General features: G+C 42.1%; 1 protein-coding gene across 1 annotated transcript in view; it reads right to left on the bottom strand.

Moving 5' to 3' along the window:
* Positions 1-250: 250 nt before the first annotated feature.
* col27a1b (collagen, type XXVII, alpha 1b) overlaps positions 251-20,090 on the bottom strand; it is an 87,128-nt gene continuing 67,288 nt past the window's right edge. Inside the window, exons 41-61 of the mRNA XM_086169801.1 lie at positions 20,031-20,084; positions 18,684-18,740; positions 18,539-18,592; positions 18,402-18,455; positions 18,259-18,312; positions 18,058-18,111; positions 17,865-17,972; positions 17,680-17,787; positions 14,034-14,141; positions 13,690-13,743; positions 10,373-10,435; positions 10,176-10,229; positions 10,039-10,074; positions 9,585-9,602; positions 9,387-9,422; positions 6,824-6,850; positions 6,634-6,699; positions 6,321-6,495; positions 4,363-4,472; positions 2,455-2,673; positions 251-1,338 (exon numbers count right to left, since the gene is read on the bottom strand). Of these exons, the coding sequence (XP_086025927.1) occupies positions 1,192-1,338; positions 2,455-2,673; positions 4,363-4,472; positions 6,321-6,495; positions 6,634-6,699; positions 6,824-6,850; positions 9,387-9,422; positions 9,585-9,602; positions 10,039-10,074; positions 10,176-10,229; positions 10,373-10,435; positions 13,690-13,743; positions 14,034-14,141; positions 17,680-17,787; positions 17,865-17,972; positions 18,058-18,111; positions 18,259-18,312; positions 18,402-18,455; positions 18,539-18,592; positions 18,684-18,740; positions 20,031-20,084 (1,656 nt within the window). The 3' untranslated portion in view covers positions 251-1,191. The remainder of the gene's footprint in view (positions 1,339-2,454; positions 2,674-4,362; positions 4,473-6,320; positions 6,496-6,633; positions 6,700-6,823; positions 6,851-9,386; positions 9,423-9,584; positions 9,603-10,038; positions 10,075-10,175; positions 10,230-10,372; positions 10,436-13,689; positions 13,744-14,033; positions 14,142-17,679; positions 17,788-17,864; positions 17,973-18,057; positions 18,112-18,258; positions 18,313-18,401; positions 18,456-18,538; positions 18,593-18,683; positions 18,741-20,030; positions 20,085-20,090) is intronic.

Below are 20,090 nucleotides of genomic sequence, written 5' to 3' on the forward strand. Positions count from 1 at the left end.
TTTTGCAGGGAAAGTGGTTCTGTGATAATGTAACACTGCTTCCAAAATCAAAAGTGTTTCTCACACTTTAACATATGCAAAGAGAGGAGAACTAGGCTAATTTCCCCCGAAAGATGCCATCTCCTTGAGGAATTCGAATGCATCTCAAGAAAAATCCATCACAGGAAATAATAGTCATAAATTAATGAAATTCCAACCAATAAAAACTTAATGCCAGACTCACACAAGGAATATTGAAAACGTTAAGGTCATAATTTAATGAATAGGTTTGGCCAGCGTGTACATGTTTTATAATATTCCCTTTAAAGAAAAGAACAGACATAGCTTTGCCGAGACAAGTATTTATCACACGGGTGTCAACTGTTGCAGCACCAGGTCTTTGTGATCGCAGATTGTAGCAGGTAGCGTCGTGTTTGCCGTGAGATGAGAGGTGCAGCACGAGGTAGTATCTTGACACGCTTTTTTTTTTTTTGTTTGTTTGTTTTTTTTTCAGTTGACACCGTGGAATCCGCTTCCGCATAGCAGAGTGTGCAAGATATCCGTATAAACATTAAGTCTCTCAGCACTGGACAGGTTTTAGAGGCTCAGCAATACTTACCTGGTGGCAGTGCACGTGAAGGCACTGTGGATACCTGAATGAGTGATATGATGATACTGTATAGACTGCTGAACAATAACAATCGCACTTTATATTACAATATACAGTAAATATACATGTATAAATAAAACTGAAAAACACTGTAATTATTGCATTTGTAAATGTCGCTTCTATAGTTCTGTACACATCAACTCTTTTAAAATGTTTTGGGATTTTGCAAAACTAAAGCTGACCGCGCAGGGAATATGATACAACCTGGTCAGAGAGACGGCAGGAACCACACTCTTTCTGTATACAACTACCAACTCCGCCGGGGACTTTCAGGTCTTGTAGCACCCAAGTCTCTGAAATAGAAGCGTGTTCATTTTCCCGTGGGCCGATTAGCACCGCAAGTCTTTTGCTCTGCATTTCCACTGGTGCCCCTCCCTCTCTGGCGCCCGCTCCTAGTATCTGCAGTCCAAGCATATTTTGTGGAGAGAAAAAAAAAAAAGAAAAGGTGGTCTCTGCTGCTCCGGAAACCACCTAAGCACCCATCTCTCCTTTCCACTATCTTCCATGTAGTTCTTCCCGTGAGGACCACCGAAGACCCTCCACTATAAGAAGCAAACGGGTCCGACCTCCAGGTGGTAATTCGAACCGACCGCCGCGGCTGGTAGGTTGGATACGTCCACTATGGGGAGTAGGTTTGGGTCCTGGCTCTGGAAGATGAATTGGGTCTGATGCCAGCGGCCATCTTTGATCTGGAAGTCAAGAATGTTTTCTTGTCACGAAACCATGTTGAAATCACGAAGCTACGTTATCTCACATGTGGTACAAAACCCTTTAAACAACTACATCATTGATGACAGCTGAGCAATATATCAAAAGTCTGAAAACATTGTACAACTTATAGTGTGTTATGGAGTTCTTAATCCTAAATACTGTAAAGTATAGCTACATCAAAGAAGGGTAGTTAGATGGAAATAATGTATGTCCATTTTATTGCAAATTTTATAATAAATTTGAATTTATTTGTAACTTTATTTGATTGCTTTCATAGCCATAAAAAATGCTGTGAGTACATTAAAAATTAAATTTTAAAAATATGGTAGAAATGTGTATTGCAAATTTTCTAATAAATTTGAATTTATTTGTAACTTTATTTAATTGCTTTCATAGCCATAAAATGCTGTGAGTACATAAGAAATGAATATTAGAAATATAGTAGAAATGTATTTCCATTTTTGTTGCAAATTTTCTAATATTTTCTAATATTTTTGTAATATTTCACTGGATGTTTTTAATTTAATCATATAAAATCACTTTTGCTCCAACTACTAACCCTGTATTAACTCTTTCAGTCCGTGTTCTGTTTCACACATGACTTTCCCGTGCCTCAGCAGATACCATGATATGTGTCCGCATTGAAAAACATTTGTTCCATCTTTCCGCATCCCTAGAGCCAATCTGTAATTTCCCCAGACGTTCTTGGACCATCTACCGAAACACAGGAGCGGTTAGATTCCGTGAATTATCCCAAAACAACAGGAGGGGGACGGAGGAAACCCGTCATTTGAAGCTGGAAAAAACACGAACCTTTTTGCGGATAGCCACCATGACTGGCTTTGTTTTGTTTTTGAGTTGGGGGTATCATGGAGTAACAGCGAGAAGCCACATATTTAAACTGCAACACTGAAAGTACAAAATATCTGTTCTGTTTGGTTGGAGGTCTGAGGAGTGGTAGAACACAGAAATGCAAAATAGGGAAGCAGGAACGCTGTTCCTCAAACCCCTGGATCTTTAAATATCCCCATAAGCTAAGCTAACCTTATCGCCTCATATGAAATAGATGGTTCATCCCTCCGTGCTTTACGTACCCAGCAGTCGTCCTGGGGTACCAGAGGCTCCAGGAGGTCTCCCGCCCGGATCTTCTCCCCGGTCCAGGCCTTGAAGCTCACAGCTCGGTCGGTCGGCTGCGAGGAGGGCCCCGCTCCCCACACCGGCGTGTTGAGGCAGTGGATGGTGATGTGCTGCACGGCCTCGGTGCTCAGGAGGTGGATAAAGTTCATCTGGATGTGACCCACTCCGACCTCCAACTGGGAAGCAAGAGAACGAGAACTGATCACATGACATTTTAGTTTAAATACAGACATTTATTCATGTATCAGACCCGGATTGATATTCATCGCGCTGCTTCGCCTCTTCGAATGTTTTAAAATCCTCCACTAAACAAATTCTAAAGTTGCTATTCATTTTTCCACAGCTTAACATTATCCTAATATCCAATCCTAAAATTAATCGATTTGCTGTCTTTTGTAAGCCAACATCCATTCACATATTTGAGTAGATGAAACATTAGTGTCCATGGAGGTGATGATGATAGTAAGACTGTTAAGTTTCATTAATTAATTCATTCATTCGTTTGTTAGCTATGCAGGTTATCCTGCATTTTCACACCCTCTCATTCAGACGTATAGAAACATACAACCATTCACTCATTCATTCACACGCCACAAAGAGAAACTTATTCATAAATCGTATAAACTTGCAACCATTCACTCATTCATTCGCCTGTCAAATAGAGACACAGTTATTCACTCTCTTATATATAGAGATATTAACCATTCATCTTCTCTTCCATACGTCATATAGACAAGCAATAATTCATTTTGTCATTCTAGGCTGACATGCAAGCATCCACCCTCTCATTCACACATCATATAGAGGACTGTCTCAGAGAATTTGAATATTGTGATAAAGTTGTTCATCTTCTGTAATGCAATTAAAAAAACAAAAATCACTTTTTCATGATATTCTAATATTTTGGGATAGGATTTTTGAGTTTCTTAAGATGTAAGCCATAATCAGCGATATTAAAATAATAAAAAGCTTGCAATATTTCAGTTGATTTGTAATGAATCCAGAACGTATGACATTTTTGTTTTTGTAATTGCATTACAGAGGATAAAGAACTTTATCGCAATACTCTAATTTCCTGAGACCGTCCTGTAGAGCAGGGGCAGGCAAGTAATTTGGCTGGCGGGCCACATTTCTTTTTTAATTTTTATGCTCGGGCCAACTAGGTATCAAGTAAATTGAACAAAATGACCATTACAATATAAATATTTTGGCATTTTATTTCAACTTCAAAATCATTCATGAAACAAAAGGAAAAAATAAGGAGTTTCTGAATTCAATATTGATTGAAAATACTTCTCAAAATATTTAAGATAGAGATATTAACCATTCAGGCTGTCATTTACGCGTCATAAAGAGCATGCTAACTACTGCACCACCGTGCCGTTCTTATATAAATGTTTAATTCAAACACCGTTTTCTAAATACCATTATTCATTTTAATAAAAGAACTGCACTGAATAATACTGCTATAGAAAATATATCTGGATTACAGATTTAACCCGGAAATTGAAATTCCGTACAGGCAGCCGGCGTCCGTGCCACATTGTGCTCCATCGCGCTCTGCTGAAATATCTTATAGATCAAGCACGCTTGACAATTTATCCAGGGGGGGGTTTTGATGGTGACTTGGCCGAAAAGGAAAATGAGAAGCCCTGAGGGCAACGGTTTATAGCTAGCAAACTCATTCATCACGGGAAAGACACACACAGCTCATCCAACCCACACGAGATTTGAAAAATTATTTGGAAACCGGCACTTTCCCCAACGCTGACGGGAAACAATCGCAGATCTGGCATTTATCCACCCGACGTATCTGAGCAATATGTGTTTTTGTGTCTGAGGCTGAACGTGGAGGCAGTCGTCACCTTGGAGACCGTAAGGGGTTTCAGGCAAGTCCGCCCTCCACCCGTGAAGTTGCACGTCACCTCTATGGTGTCGGCGGAGCAGCCGAGGTTCGGGTCGATCCAGTATGTGCCTGTCAGAAAGTAATAAGGTGGGAGAGAATGATTTTTTTAAGCGACGAGGGGCCCGCCGACCAACGCTTTCAGCGGAGGGGTTGCACTGTAAAAAACACGGGCTAAAATGGTATTTTTGAGCGGCGGGGAATCTCAAAATCTTAAACCTTAAAAAAGAAAAAAAAAATCTCACCCATTTACTGTAAATTGTATATGTTCATAACTGTGCAATATTTCACTTTATAACAGCCATATGTACAATATTTTTTGATACTGTTCAGCACTCCTTATCTTTCACTTGGTACTTAAGACCTTAAGACACTTTATAGTTTTCACTTGTTACTTAAGACACTTTATAGTTTATTTGTATTTCTTATCCCCCCCTCCCTTTTTTTTTTTTACTGTTTATACAATTTTGCTACTATTACTTATTATTGTTATGTATTTCTTGTAACTCTGGCACAACAATTTCCTTCGGGATAAATAAAATTGTTCTTATTCTTATTTAAGTTTAATAAATGTGGTGTAAGGATGGCGGAGTGACAACGGCACGATGCTGGCGAAATGTGAATATTGCACTTTGACATATCTTAAAGAATCAACAAATCCATTTTCCCAAACTTGTCCCTTCAAATATTAAAATAATGACTCATAATAATTCAATACTTTATACTATGTAGCACAGAAGAGTTTTGGAGTGACTGAAATGTGTATTTAATGCAGGGGTCTCAGACTCTTTCCTCTGCATGTGAGAAAAGTGGGGGTTTTATATAGTGTTTTATATAGTGGGGGTTTTATATAGTGGGTTTAACAAAAAAACGGCAAGGAAAAAATAAAAAAGTAACTTTGCAATGTATTTTTTGCTTCAAAATTTGAAAACAAAATTATTTTTTGATGAAAAAACATCTAGTGACAATGTTAAAATGATCTTTTCTTTTCTTAATTCTAAAAAAAAAAAAAAAACACAGCAAAAAAAAAAAAAAAAACGGCAAAATTAAAAAGATTGATTTAATAACCAGAATAGCCACCATTAGTCTCGTAAGCATTTTACCTCCTCTTATACATGCTACCAATTATTATTTTCCAATAAATTCAAGTGGCAAATTTCCCACAGTTAGAAGATTTTCTCTTGTAACTCAACCATATTTTTCAGGTGTAATTTCATCAATTCTTGTTTAATATTCATTTTTAACATTAATTCGTCATGTATTTTTTTAGGGGAACAGTTCATTACATATAAAGATTTTTATAATATACCTCTTTACCTCCTTTACACTAAAACAAAGGAAAAATTTGGACTTAATGTTACTTCTAGTTATGAGTTTACTGGTCCGGCCCCCTTGACATCAAATCAGGCCATATGTGGCACCCGGACCAAAATGAGTTTGAAACCCTTGATTTCATGGATCTTGGCTAACGGTGCCATAAGCTTCCATTCATTATGCTAAGCTAACAAATGGAAGCTGAGTGAGCTGCACGTCTGCGGAGGTTCTAAGTCATCGGGGTCATGATGAATTCTTGTTGAAATCTTCTTGTCTTGGCGACTGAATTTGACTTTTCTTCTCGTTCCTCTGCTCATCCGAGAGGCTTTTTCAGTTCTAATAACCTGTGGGGAGTTTCCAAATATAACTGCCAGGTTTTTGGGCAGGGTCTAGATTACGGTGGCTTGTTATGTAAATGGAAGAGTTGATCTGCAGAAACTAGGTCGAAGCCTCTCTGATGAGGGGTGAAACATCTTCAAGCGAAGAAACTCGAGAAGATTTCGACGAGAATTCACCGACAACGACGTCTAACTATAAATAAATAGCCGTCATTTTAGCGCTTAAAAAAAAAAAAACTTTTATCCCACCGCGATCTTTTGTCCTCACCGTCGAACATCCTCTGCTCACAGTTGTAAAGGTCTCGGCAGATGCGGGCGGGATTGTCTCGGGTTCCCAGCGGGTTCTTCAGGCTCTGGATGAGGGAGCTGATGTGCTGCAAGGTCTTGAAGATCTCCGTTCCCTGGTCCAGCATGGGCAAGTCCACGCTGTGCTGGAAAGACAGCTTCAAACGCAACAAAAAAAAAAAAAAGTGATACTTGCAAAAAGTCACACGTATCGATTTTCGGGTAAATCTAGGATTTTCAGGTGAGAATCAAAGACAGTCTTCTGTCAGTGGAGATTATTCTCCCGGGAATCTCACCTCTGGCTTCAGCATATCGTGGGAATCGATGATGACTTGAAGGGTGGCGCCGATAGCCTCGTTTTTCTATCCGAAAAACACAGAGGGGGAATAAGGCGGGGACGACCACAGTCGGCTTCGCATTATAGTTCGTGCGATAACTTATCTCTGCCAAAGTTCTGAATTTAAAATATAAAAGAATCACACTTACGAGTGCGGTTGGAGAACCGGGGCGACCCTAGAAACCAAAGGGAGATAACCGTTCATGTTTATATATTTTCTGGTCCTGATAGTTTTTTAATAGCTACCGCCGGTCGATGCAGTCCCTTAAATCCTAATCTGCACCGTTAGTGATATGCTCACTCTATTTTCACTCGATAATGAATAAAAACAAATACAAATGCGGGGAAACGAACCGTGAAATTATTCCCCTGGCACGGACGCCACGTGGAGTGGAGAAAATACGTGCCGCCGGCGAAGCGATATTGGAAAAGGGGTTCGTAAACCGGGCAGAGACGTATCAAAAACAACACTGGGAATGTTTGTGTCGTGTCACGGAGCCGCCGGCCTTTGGATGATGGAAAACAAACTTGATCTGACCGCAATCCACTACTTCTGGGCCACGGTTGCATTTCAGATTTGCAATATTTGCTCACACAGATATGGATATAAGCATACAACGGGTGAGTGGCCTGTGGACGCTCCCGCCTCACAGAGAGAAGGTGTAAAGAAAGTGAATAGTGTGTGAAGGAGAGAGTGAATGGTTGTATCTATGTGAAGAGTGAATGAATGAGTGAATATTTGTATGTCTCTATATGACGTGTGAATAAATGAGTGAATGGCTGTATGTTAATATGTGTGAATGAAGGAGTGAATAGTTGTACAGGACTGTCTAAGAAAATTAGAATAAGAAAAATAGAATTGTGATAAAGTTCTTTATCTTCTGTAATGCAATTACAAAAACAAAAATGTCATACGTTCTGGATTCATTACAAATCAACTGAAATATTGCAAGCCTTTTATTATTTTAATATTGCCAATTATGGCTTACATCATAAGAAAACTCAAAAATCCTATCTCAAAATATTAGAATATCATGAAAAAGTCATCTTTGTTTTTTTAACTGCATCACAGAAGATAAAGAACTTCATCACAATATTCAAATTTTCTGACACAGTCCTGTATATATCCTGTATATATATATATAGGGGTTCGTATTGATTAAATAAATAAATATGTATATAATATTCTGTACATGATAGTGCGATTAAAAAACAAAAATGACTTTTTCATGATATTCTTATATTTTGAGAATGGTTGCATGTCTATGTGCTGTCTGAATGAATGAGTGAATATTGTTACCTCCCTATATGACATGGGAATGAATGAGTGAATAATTGCATGTCTCGATACGATATGTGACAGACGGTGAATGACTGCATGTATCATAGTGACTTGTGAATGAATGAGCGAATGGTTATATGTCACTATGTGATAAATGAACGAATGAGTGAGTGTTACATGTCACTTTATGACGTGTAAATGACTGAGTGAATAGTTATATGCCTCTATAGAATATGTGAATGAGAGAGTGAATGTCTGAAATGTTTGAATGCATGAGCGAATTGTGGTATCGCTCTATATCGGGGGTCCCCAAACTTTTTCCTGCGAGGGCTTAATAACTTTTCCCTTCTTTGGCCGGGGGCGGGCCGGTTTGTAACAAAAAGTGTGAAGATCGCAGAGGTGTCTAAATGTAAACATTTATTTTTTTTCCAGAAAGCCACACATAACCAAAAATTAACCCTTTTTGGGACCTTGAAAGGAAGAAAAAAAACAGAAAATAGATAATAACATTATTGATTAAATAAATAACTCTATTTATGAAATAAATAATAACCAAATAACCCTTTTCAGGTTTTTCACAGAAAAAAAAGACCAAGGAACATTAACTCTCTTGCAGACACAACTGTTTGCAGCTTTCTCATATCAAATTCACTATGAAAACTAGAAAGCGAGCAGGCTATGAAACCGAACACCTACTATTGCAACACATTTCACCACCAGAATGGTAGGGTTTTATCCCAGTACATTTCATTATATTTGTTTGGTTTCAGATAAAGCACAGGCTGCAGAAGGGTGAAATAGAATGTTACTTTTTGTGCATGTACAAGTCACGATTACGTGGCCAGAATGAAAAAATAAAATCATAATGCATCCCTGGTATTGTTCAGGGGCCGAGCAAAATGTAGAGGCGGGCCGTATCCGGCCCCCGGGCCGTAATTTGGGGACCACTGCTGTATATGATGTCTGGATGAGTGAGTGAATGGTTGTTTGTCCCCATATGATGTGTTCATCACCAAGGATAACCGGAGCGGATACTGAACAAATCGCAAAAACAACCTCAAGAAAATAATCCATAATTATTAATGGTTAAATAGTTCGATTGTTGATGTCTTCTTGCTCATGTAATGCAAAAAAAAAAAAAAAAAAAGAAAACCATTAAAATCCAATTATATTACAAGATAATTGTGATTTTATGTGTGTCTGTTGCCCGTTTAAAATACCAATTAAAAAAAAAAGAAAAAAAAAACTCATGCTAGTGACTTAATAGGTTCTTCCTTCAGCAGTTTCCATGAAAGGAGGCCGAGGTTTTTTTTTTTTTCCGCTTTCTTTTTGAGCGTGTTATCCTGCTGACAGGCTCAGAAAACAAATGGCCCGGGAGACATTATCTCCTTGGCGGTGATACCGAAATGAGAAAATGAAAAAGAACTCACTGGTGGTCCGGGTGGTCCACGGGGACCCGGAGATCCCTGGAAAAAAAACAAATGACATCAGAATAAAAGACTTTGATATTGATCACCACTTAGAACTGGTCTTTTTATTAATTATTAATCAGGTCTTTTTTTTTTTGTCTGTTTGTAGTGCTGGGTAGCTCACAGAGGCCGCTCGGAGAAATGAAAATAGCCACCTACCCTTGGTCCTTGTAACCCCTGGTCCAGATTGAAAGGAGAAGGGAAAAAAAAAAAAGTCAACACTCAAAAAAGTGGACCATCCCATGATAAGACAATAAAAGTACGCCGCTGTCTTTGCAAAGCTATTAAGAAACCCTATTTCCATATAGACAATCCTATTTTCACAGGGTGAACCGCGACATGAATTTCATGAGCGTGCTTATATATTACGCCACCGCGTAGAACCTTTAAAAAAAGGCCCAAGATGGCGATACGCCCGACATTCATCACGGTGACGGGAGCCACGCGGAAGCTACGCGTCGTGGAGGGCGCTAGAACAAACAACGGCGCGCGATAGGAAATGAAAAGCGCCGAGGGGACGGGAGGCCGCGGCTGCTGCGCCGTCTCCATACTAAGTGTCCTATAGTGTTTGCGGTACCGACGGAGGAGGATTCATCAAAACTGAGTCACGCACCGTCTCCCCTCGACTTCCTTTGTCACCCTGGGGCCCCTGATGGAGAGAGCGGAGACAGAGGATCACTCGGTAACTGCCCGAGAGAAGAGAGACGTCGCGTGAAGCTCGGAAGATAGGATGAGATATGGGGTACATACCGGATGCCCGCTGGGGCCGATGATGCCAACAGGGCCCAGAGCTCCCTCCATACCCTGGAATGCAGAGGCATGTCATTGATGAAGGGCGCGAACGATGACGCATCTCAAAGAGCTCGGGTTTATTTTTTCACGGGAAAAAGAGTTCAGTGCCGCGGCTGCAGCACTTTGTCACGTCACCGGTGAGACGTTCATCTCACCATCAAACCACGCGGTCCTTTTGGTCCCTGTATCCCCGTCGGGCCGGTGTCCCCAGGGGGCCCCTGCAAATATATGTATTGATGGAGATGGTAAGGCATGATGAAAAGACCGGGAGGGTAAAAAAAATTAGGATTCAGTTGTCTTTCCGCTCTGATGAGAGTGGAACAAAATTTTGTTTCTTGAGGAAATCCATTAGCAGCGAAACAAGGTGAAAATGAAATAAAATGTATAAAATATGCAAAATAGAAACAGTGTTATAGAAACAAAGTTAGCTTATTCTGCTAATATAGCAGGTGCCACCAACCCCTGGTCCGCAAAGAAAATATTTCTCGGTACAAGACCTTCCGAATCTTAGTTTGAAAAACGACTGTTTTCGCACCTAACTCTGTTAAGCTAGCTCGTGAAAAAAACGAGCCAGAAACAAAAGTCGCTGGCGAGCTTTTTCCGGAGGAAAGGATGCAAACGCAAACTGCCAGCAAAACGAAAGCTGTATCTAAAAGAAAATAAAGATTCCTTCTTAAGTTACAGGTGCATCGCAACAGGTAACACACTAGCTCCGCGCTCGCTAGGCCTTATTAGTGGTGAATGGCTAGCTAATGAAGCAATGAAACCCTCAAAACTTTTTATTTATTATGTATTTATTATTTTATTATAGCGCAAAATTATTGTAATTGCCTAATACAAAGTTCTATCATTGTATTTAGATTAAATAGTGTAATCTTTTATTTTAATACGTTTTATTATTTGAACCCCCATGCCTCTAACTGGTTCGCGGAAACATTTTTACGCATAAAACTGGTCCCCGGTACAAAAACAATTGGGGACCGCTGTTATATAGTACCCGTACCTTTTGTTATCACCGTGACAGAACACAGTTATAAATTTAAATGTAGCCTTAAGGCTCATTTATGTTCAACGTTAAATCTCCATGCAGAGGAAGGCTTCTGTCCGTCGGGTGCGTTCGTTTCCTTCGTAAATCTGTACGTTTTCGGAGAGCTGCGAATGCCTTGCCAAATGTGCCAAATGCCAAATCCCATTGATCCATTCTCCAGTTCCCAAAAAAAAAAAATGTACTTTTTGTGGCAAAAATATAAAAACGAATTCAAGATAACCATGATTATTACTGTGTTTCTGGTATTCTTTCTGTCTTTCTTGCAACCTCTTTATGTGGCATTTCCTTCATGAAATCAGCAAAAGTAAAGCCATTTCACATATGAGAGCCTCGCTAACGCCGTCTACAGCTAGCTGTCTTTCATTAATCCAGACTAACAATAACTTTTCTACTTATTCTAAGACTTGAGACCTTTGCTTTGCTAACGTAATCCGCCCTTTAGCCACATCAGTCGTTTTTAGAGCATTTTTGTTATTTTTGTTCTTTTAGACCTTGCAGATGGTCGACATCGTAGCGCAAGATCTGTAAGACGAACCCCGCTCTCATGTTTAGCTATTATTTCCTTTTTACGGATCGACTGTAATTCTTAAGTTCTTCTTAACACTAGTAACTATTTTGCTGGCAATAATGAAGGCTAACTGTCCGAAATAAAACACAAAACAAGCGTTATAACAGGACAACACAACGATGAACGATGCAAACGAGGCAGACGACGGCGCACGACTTCCGCTAAGCTACAATGCCATAACATGGAAAGCCAGTGAGATTGTTTGTGCGTGTGTTCATGCACAGGTCGATCCAAGATTTGATCGAAGACTCTGCATGTAGGCCGTTTTGTTCGTGCACAGTGACGTTCATAAACCGACTTTCTACTGTAAAAGGAATAGAGAAGAAGAAGACAACATGGCATGGGGACGAGCAGGTGGGAGAATTTTCCGTCCACAAGCCGCCGTCTATTGCACTCGCTCTACGTGTCTGTCTTGGAAGTGAACTCTGAACTCTGCGCTGCCCTCCAGTGGATGTGTTGCTTAGTAACCATGGCGACGAGCAGCACGCATGAGAAGTACGTGGGCAGCGAAGCTTGACAACTTTGAAACAGACAAACCTGTTTACTGGGTAACTCGAGCATAAATGAGCATTAAGTCTGCCATTTCCCCGCTCGCATTTATAAACGGATGGTGAACGCTTCGAGGGTGATCGCACACCTCGCGCTCCCGACGATAATTAGCTGAATCTTGTGTTTAATTTCAAATGTATTATAACACTTGATGACATCAACACCTCCGGAGATCAAAAATAAAATTCTTATCAATTCATTAGCAGTTCAATTCGAGCGTTTTTCTCAACAATCCGGAAACCGAAGGCAACTTTCAAATTAAATTGTAAAAGCCACTCGGAACTGTTTGATTATCAGTCGTCTGACTCCATTAACAAATAATCCCGGGCTAATTTGAAATGATTAATAACTTAACAATGCTGTGAAAACTTGACAAATTAATTCGCCCTCTTACCCTTGACTACTCCGGGAAAAACCGCGGAAGTAACCTCCCGCTTACCCGACATCAGCCTTAAGGTTTCAAAAATTAAGGAGCATCTTATAAAGCTTGCTGTCTTTACACAGCTGGTAATAATCTATAATGCATCAGTCTCCCGAGTAAATCATACTTATAGGATATATCACTGAAGTTCAGTAATACCAAACATCTTTGTACCAAATCTTCTCAATACCAAATAAGGTAAAGCATCTTGAGACAATTTATACATATATAATGAAGCAAAATACCACTAAAGGAAGGTTAAGAAGAAATCGCTTTGTAGGTCATCTTGCAAAAGCGTTATTATAAGTGCAGTCCAAGTTACGCATCTGCAGGATACAGAAGGTCCCCAATTCATATTCATTCAAATACAAAGCTTTCTGGGAGGCGGTTTATAAAGAACAGACATTGCATTGTGCGCTATTTCTTTAAAAGTCAAAGTTGCCATCAAAATGCGACCGAGGGGTGTCTAGGCTACATGCGGGTGGTTGAAGAGGTAAAGTTTGGTCTTTCAACAAATCGCTGCACGGAGACTCTGTGGCGAAAACATGATCTGAACTGAATTTCGTTAAACGCTCCCTTAATCATGAAACGGCAAACCGGAAAATTCGGCAGCGGTTTGCGTATCGGTGGCCAAACTCCGGTCCAGACCACGGGAACCTTCTCCACACAAAGCAGACCAGACATTGGTTTGCTTGGATTTTCTTTGCGCAAAATCCAACGCAGTAGGAAAATGCTCATCTTTCATGGCGGCACAAACGAGAACGACAAATGGACAAGGGATAAAACGTTGATATTTCATATTGTAAGTTGAGTCAGGAAAACAAAAACCCGTACTGCGCAAGGACAAGTGAGAGTTGCCCAAGATCAAGCCTTGATGAGAGCTTACCTTTGGTCCGAACAGACCAAACACCCCTGGAAATCCTTGTTCGCCCGCATCCCCCTGAAGAATAGCAAGAGGGACAGGCAATGATTATATGAGCTGCTGGTGAAGTTGTCGAATAAAAATGGTAAACATTCTCCGCTCAAACAGCGCTCTCACATAATGATGGCTGCAGAGCTGCCATGCAAGGGGCTAACCCCGACCACCGGCGACTTGCCCATGGACAATTCGGCATGCGGACGGGAGAGGCCGGGAATTGAAACTTCCCACCGAGCCGCAGCCGCCGCAAGAGAATTTTAAAATCAAAACAGACAAAGAGACATACAAAAGAACAAAAAAAAAAAACTCACTGGTTGTCCTTTGGGACCCTGGTCACCTTGTTTTCCCATAAGGCCCATTGCCCCGTGGGAGCCTCTCTTCCCTGCCGGACCAGTTTGACCTAGGAGGCCCCGTTCGCCCTAAAGAAGAGTAACAAGCTGTAAATACCTGTACATACACATCCTCTTGGCATCTACGCCTACGTCAGGCAGCAGGACCAACCAACTGAAGCGATAGCACAGCAACAAGCACAGGATCACTAACTGGCTGGGTACCAATGGTAGCTGCCAAGGGCCTTCATTGGAGCCCCTGGCCCGCAGACGACTGTCTGGAACGGGGTTTGATTTCTGCACTCGTGGCTAAATGTTCCTCTAACACTATTTGCAGAAATGAATGAATTAATCTGTTATCTATACCGCTTATCAAACAGCCCGGATTGCCGGGAGGCGGGGGTTTGGAGCCTATCCCAGCTGTTATTGGGCGAGAGCCACGGTTCTCCCTGGACCGGTCGCCGGTCGGTCACAAGGCCTCATAGGCATACGACCATGCACTCCGTCATTTACATGGATTTGTACGGAGATATACAGCCGTTCACTCTTTCATTCAGATGTCATATAGAGACAAAAAAAACATTCATTGTCTCATTCACATGGGGAATAGACATACAACCTTGCACGCTCTCATTTACACCGGGGACCCCCAGTGCACCCGCTGCATGCGCTTTCAATATTACCCATATTGTGGCTAATATTATGGCTAAGCCGGACAACACGCAAGTGCCAGAAACTACAGAAAGTCCCCCTGTCGCAATTGAACTGGGGTCCTCTTTGCTGTGAGGCGGGAGCGCTAACCCCTTAGCCACCATGTAACCAGTATTTCATATACACTATACGGCCCAAAGTATTCAATCACCTGCCTTGAAGTGCATATGAACTTAAGGGACATGCCATTCCTAATCCATAGGGTTCAATATGACGTATGTCCACCCTTTGCAGCTACAACAGCTTCAACTCTTCTGGGAAGGCTTTCCATAAGGCTCAGGAGTGTGTTTATGGCAATTTCTGACCATCCTTCCAGAAGCACATTTGTGAGCTCAGACACTGATATTGGACAAGAAGGCCTGGCCCAAAGGTGTTCTGTGGGGTTGGTTGAGGTCAGGACTCTGTGCAAGTCAGTCAAGTTCATCCACACCAGACTCCGTCATCCATGTCTTTATGGACCTTTCTTTGTGCACTGGTGCACAGTCATGATGGAAAAGGAAAGGGCCAGCTCCAAACTGTTCCCACAAAATTGGGAGCATGGAATGGTCCAAGATGTCTTGGTATGCTGATGCTTTCAGAGCTCCTTTCACTGGAACTAAGGGACCAAGTTCAGCTCCTGTAAAACAACCTGGCACCATAATCCCCCCTCCAGCAAACTTCACACTTGGCACAATCCAGACATACAAGTACCGTTCTCCTGGCAACCGCCAAACCCAGACCGGTCCATCAGATCGCAACATGGGGAACTGGATTTGTCACTCCAGAGAACATGTCTCCACTGCTCTAGAGTCCAGTAGCTTTACGCTACTGCATCCGACGCTTTGCATCGCACTTGGTGATGTGTGGCTTGGATGCGGCTGCACGGCCATGGAAACCCATTCTATGAAGCTCTCTGCGCACTGTTCTTTAGCTAATCTGAAGGCCACAAGTCGGCGACCTCGTCGCACAATGGGATTTGTCGCACAGGTGGCATCCTATCACAGTTCCACACTGAAATGCACTGAGCTCCTGAGAGCAACCCATTCTTTCACAAATGTTTGTAAAGAGTCTGTGTGCCTAAGTGCTTGATTTTATACACCTGTGACCATGGACGTGATTGGAACCCTTGATTCCGATTATTTGAACGGGTTAACGAATGCTTTTGGCCATAAGGTGTATTTGTAATAGTTGAAAAATGAAAACAAGTGGTCGAACCAAGGTCGCACAACTATGCTGCATGACAAAATGAAAACAAACAATGGTGTGAAAGTCTGCAACACTTCTGGAGGTAAGCGAATCTGTCTCTCTGAGCAATGCATATGTAAATCTCATTTGGTAATTGCAAGGCGATGCAAATCAGGTCATTAACGTCTTGCAACACCGACTTGTGCCGACTCCCGCTGTGCAAGTGGAGTCTGCTGAGGGATGCTGTAAAGACTTAATGCAGAGTTTGGCCTTTGAATCGGGAGAATGCTTGATATATTAAGGCTGCATTATGCTGTCAGAGGAGGTGGCCCTGACAGATTAGTCATAAAGCTGAGATGGCAGTTTCCACTTGAAATGAGAAGGATGTGTTGATGTCTGTTTGATGGACAGCAGCTGGCAGGCCGTACTTCACAGGCTGCAGCAGTGCAACAAGAGACAAAGTAAACAAACTTTTGCTCTACAGCGTCTGAGTCATGGGAAGACAAAGTACGTGTAGCTCCAAAGAACAAGGACCAACGCCGGTGCCTGATATCATTTATCACCAAAAGTAATGCATGCGGGATTTTCTAAAATGGGTGAAGTCGATATGATAGGTAACTGACTCCTTTGGCATTGCTTGTAATCACATTACCTTTCAGTTTGTGTGCGTGTGATGTGTAACTGTGTTGCATCCTTTGGCCTATAAATGTTTGTTTTAGAAAAACTCGTTTCCATGCAGAATACTCAATGAACCCGCACTCCATCCCAACAGTGCCGCGTCACGTTTAATCGGCATGAGCTGCTGTGTAACCTCCGGTGTGTCTGCAACACACCGACAAGGTGAGAGGTGTGTTTACAGTTTTTGCAGGCGGGTGCTCTGTCAGAAAGGGACATAAAATAGCTTCGTACCCAGATGTCGTACATCACATCTCGTCAGGGTGAAGAGCCGGCGGTAATTTGTGCAGATGCTAGCAGAGAATATCAATGCATATTCATTCATTCATTCATTCATTATCTATACCGCTTATCCTGCAGGCGGGATCGGGAGAAGGGGTTCTGGAGTTTATCCCGGCTGTTATTGGCCCAGAGGCGGGGGTCGCTCCGCGGCCGGTTGCCATTCGGTCGATCGCAGGGCCGCACAACCATACAAGCTGTCATTCACACATCAATTTAGGGATCTCCTGAAGGCTTTTGGACCGTGGGGGGACACCGGAGAGCCCGGAGGAAACCTAGCAGACACTTGGAGACTCCACACAGAAAGGCACTCTGTTGCAATCCAACCAGGGACCTCCATGGTGCTAGCCGGAAGCGCTAACTGGAAGAGCTAACACGACACCACCGCACCACCCAATATCGATGCGTACTGTATTTAAACCAGAGATTTTCAGGTTTTTGTTTCATCTTAGTCCCGTTTGCAGAGGAAATATTTACAACCGAAACTACTGCGGGAACATTACAGCTACTTGTTTCACTTTAACCGTTACCTGATTGGTGTCAATACAGCCGTCTGTAGTATCCCAAGGAAATGTTATTTTCTTTCAACTGATTTATAAATAGAACTAGAAACAAAGTTGAAGGCAAGACTGAGTTCTGCTGTCTAAAAAAAAGAATAGTCCTTCTCAAAGTCCTTCTCAAAGGTGAATGAGATTCACCCACAGAGTAGGTACATACCGGATTTCATTATTATTACAATAAAACATTGCCCCCTAAGCTCAAACAACTGAAATGAGTAATAGTGTGCATTTATTATCACCTTCGGCCCGGTGGAGCCTGTATTTCCGGGAAGTCCCGTCTGCCCGGGTTTACCCTGCAGACCGGGTTTGCCGAGAAATCCCACTTCTCCGTCTTCTCCTTGCTCCCCCTGCGGACAAATCGGAATCGGTCAAAGCGAACGTCCGTTTCGATGAGAATCAGGTACGACGTTTTCGGTCGCTTCACCTTGATTCCCATTACGCCGTCTTTACCGGGCATTCCATCAATTCCAGGCATCCCCTCAAGGCCCTCTCTTCCCACAACGCCCCGAGGGCCTGGAGGACCCTCTGGACCCTGGGGGGGGGCATACGTGACATTTATTTCAAATTATAAAACATGTCACCGTTTTGTCTGATTTCATTTTAAACATCCAACTCACCGGTATTCCTTTGGTTCCAGGTGCGCCTGTCACCCCTGATTTTCCTTTCTGACCCTGGAGCATAAAGAGTTCATGTTCCAGAGCTCTAACACGAGTGCACGACAGAAAATGCGGTCCAAACATGCGTGATTTCTCAAAAACCCGAGGCGAAATTAAAACAAAACAATTTCAAATCCTGCCATTTTTAGTTTATGTCCTTACTTGATCACCTTTAGATCCTTTCAGCCCTGGATGTCCCTTCGGCCCAGGATTCCCCTGAAATTATCGGGACGGATGAGATTCACGCTTATCCGAGCCTCTGTCAATGCTAGCTTTGGATTTAAGGGATACAAGGAGATACTTACAGGGAGCCCGGGGCCGCCGGCTTCACCCCTCTCTCCATCAACACCTATCAGGCCCTGGAAAGTGCAACTCTTTGCTTACACTGCGTAAGACATGGACTGACGATTGGATTTGCTTTTTTTTTTTTTGTTTCTCTTACACTGTTTCCAAGGTCGCCTGGCTCTCCTCGGTCTCCTCTTTTTCCGGGAGGGCCCTGAATTCACGTGGGAACAAATTAATTCAACAAACGTTCCAGGCCACCACTAACAAGGACCTCGGTGAGAGCCGGAAAACATGTGACTCACTCTGTCACCTTGGGGACCCGGGACCCCGTCTTCTTTGCTGTCGTCTCCGGGTTCGCCCTGCGGAAAAAAAGAAATAATAATAAAAAAGAGAAAAAAAAAAAAACAACGGACGCAAAACTGCAATCGATGCGGTATCCGTCGGCCGGCTTGTGCAAAATCAATCCATGTTTTGTCCGAAAGACAATAGAAGCACATTTTTCCACTCGATATTCATGGTAAACCATTACATCGAATGATCCCATTTCGGCGTTTTTCATGGTCTTTATGGGGATCATTAGACAGTCAACACAGATGTGTCAAGGGTTTTAATAGCCATGTGTTATCCGTGTGTGAAATCTAATAAATCGGCGAGGACAACAGGATACTTAAATGAGAATAATTAGCAATGGCCTGAGGCCCGGCAAATCTCACACTTTGATAAATGAATTTCACATTGATCGAAATTGTTATTGCAACATTCGTTATTTCAACACAGCTTTGTTTTTAGTCGCTCCGTCTTTTTTTTTTTTTTGCAAGGCCTGTCTGTTTTTTGTTCCTCCTTACTTCTGGTAGCCATACATTCTGGACGGCATAATATTGATTTAATTAGAGAACAAGTGAAGATATTATTTCAAGCATACTGGCAAAGAGGAAAAAACAGATAACCACATCCAGATGGCTTCTGCCAGGGGACTGCAAACATGCAAATTAGCGTTAGACAATAGTCCGGTGTGCTGTGTTGAATTGTCTGCCACTCATGTCGAGTAAACGCAACTCATTGTGTTACAATGCCCCCAAAAAGGTCCGGAGGCAACGGATCAAAGATGAATGAATGTGTCCTAATTTCTATCCCTGATCAAAAAGAGATAAATTTAGCACCAGCAAACAGAACAAAAACAGAAAGATACTTATTAGACAGGCAAAAATCCCCTGGCATCCAGAGTTGACCAAGTATCACAATGGCCTGTTTGTCAGTATCGCACTCCCGAGGCCTTCGAGCTACTTTTTATAATAACATTAGATAAATGTCAGAGCTGTCCGGGCGCTGACTTTACTGTGTTGGTTCAACCCCCCGCGTTGTTTTCATTGTGTAATTTTTATTGTAGCTGTGCGAAAGAGAGCTTTATATGGCAATAAGTAACCGCTGGCAACATTTTCACCACATTAGCAAAGGTAGCTGTGCCGCAATCAGCGACCATAGGCGAAAAAACAAAAAAAAAAAAAAAAAGAGAAAAGAAAATCCAGTTAATGAAGGTTTGAGCAATGACACAATTACAGCCCCCCAGAGCTCATTAGACTCGGTTAAAATGCCTAATGAGCTCTGAGGGGGGGTTTAATGGATCACAGCAAATGAGAGTCAGAATGTACCTTTTCACCTTTTGGCCCGGGAGGTCCCTGCGAGCCCTGCATCCCCTCGTGACCCTACAA

Source organism: Fistularia commersonii, chromosome 22 (genome assembly GCF_037954325.1).
Source record: "Fistularia commersonii isolate RoL2024-O1a breed Wild chromosome 22, RoL_Fcom_v1.0, whole genome shotgun sequence".
Lineage (NCBI taxonomy): Eukaryota > Metazoa > Chordata > Actinopteri > Syngnathiformes > Fistulariidae > Fistularia > Fistularia commersonii.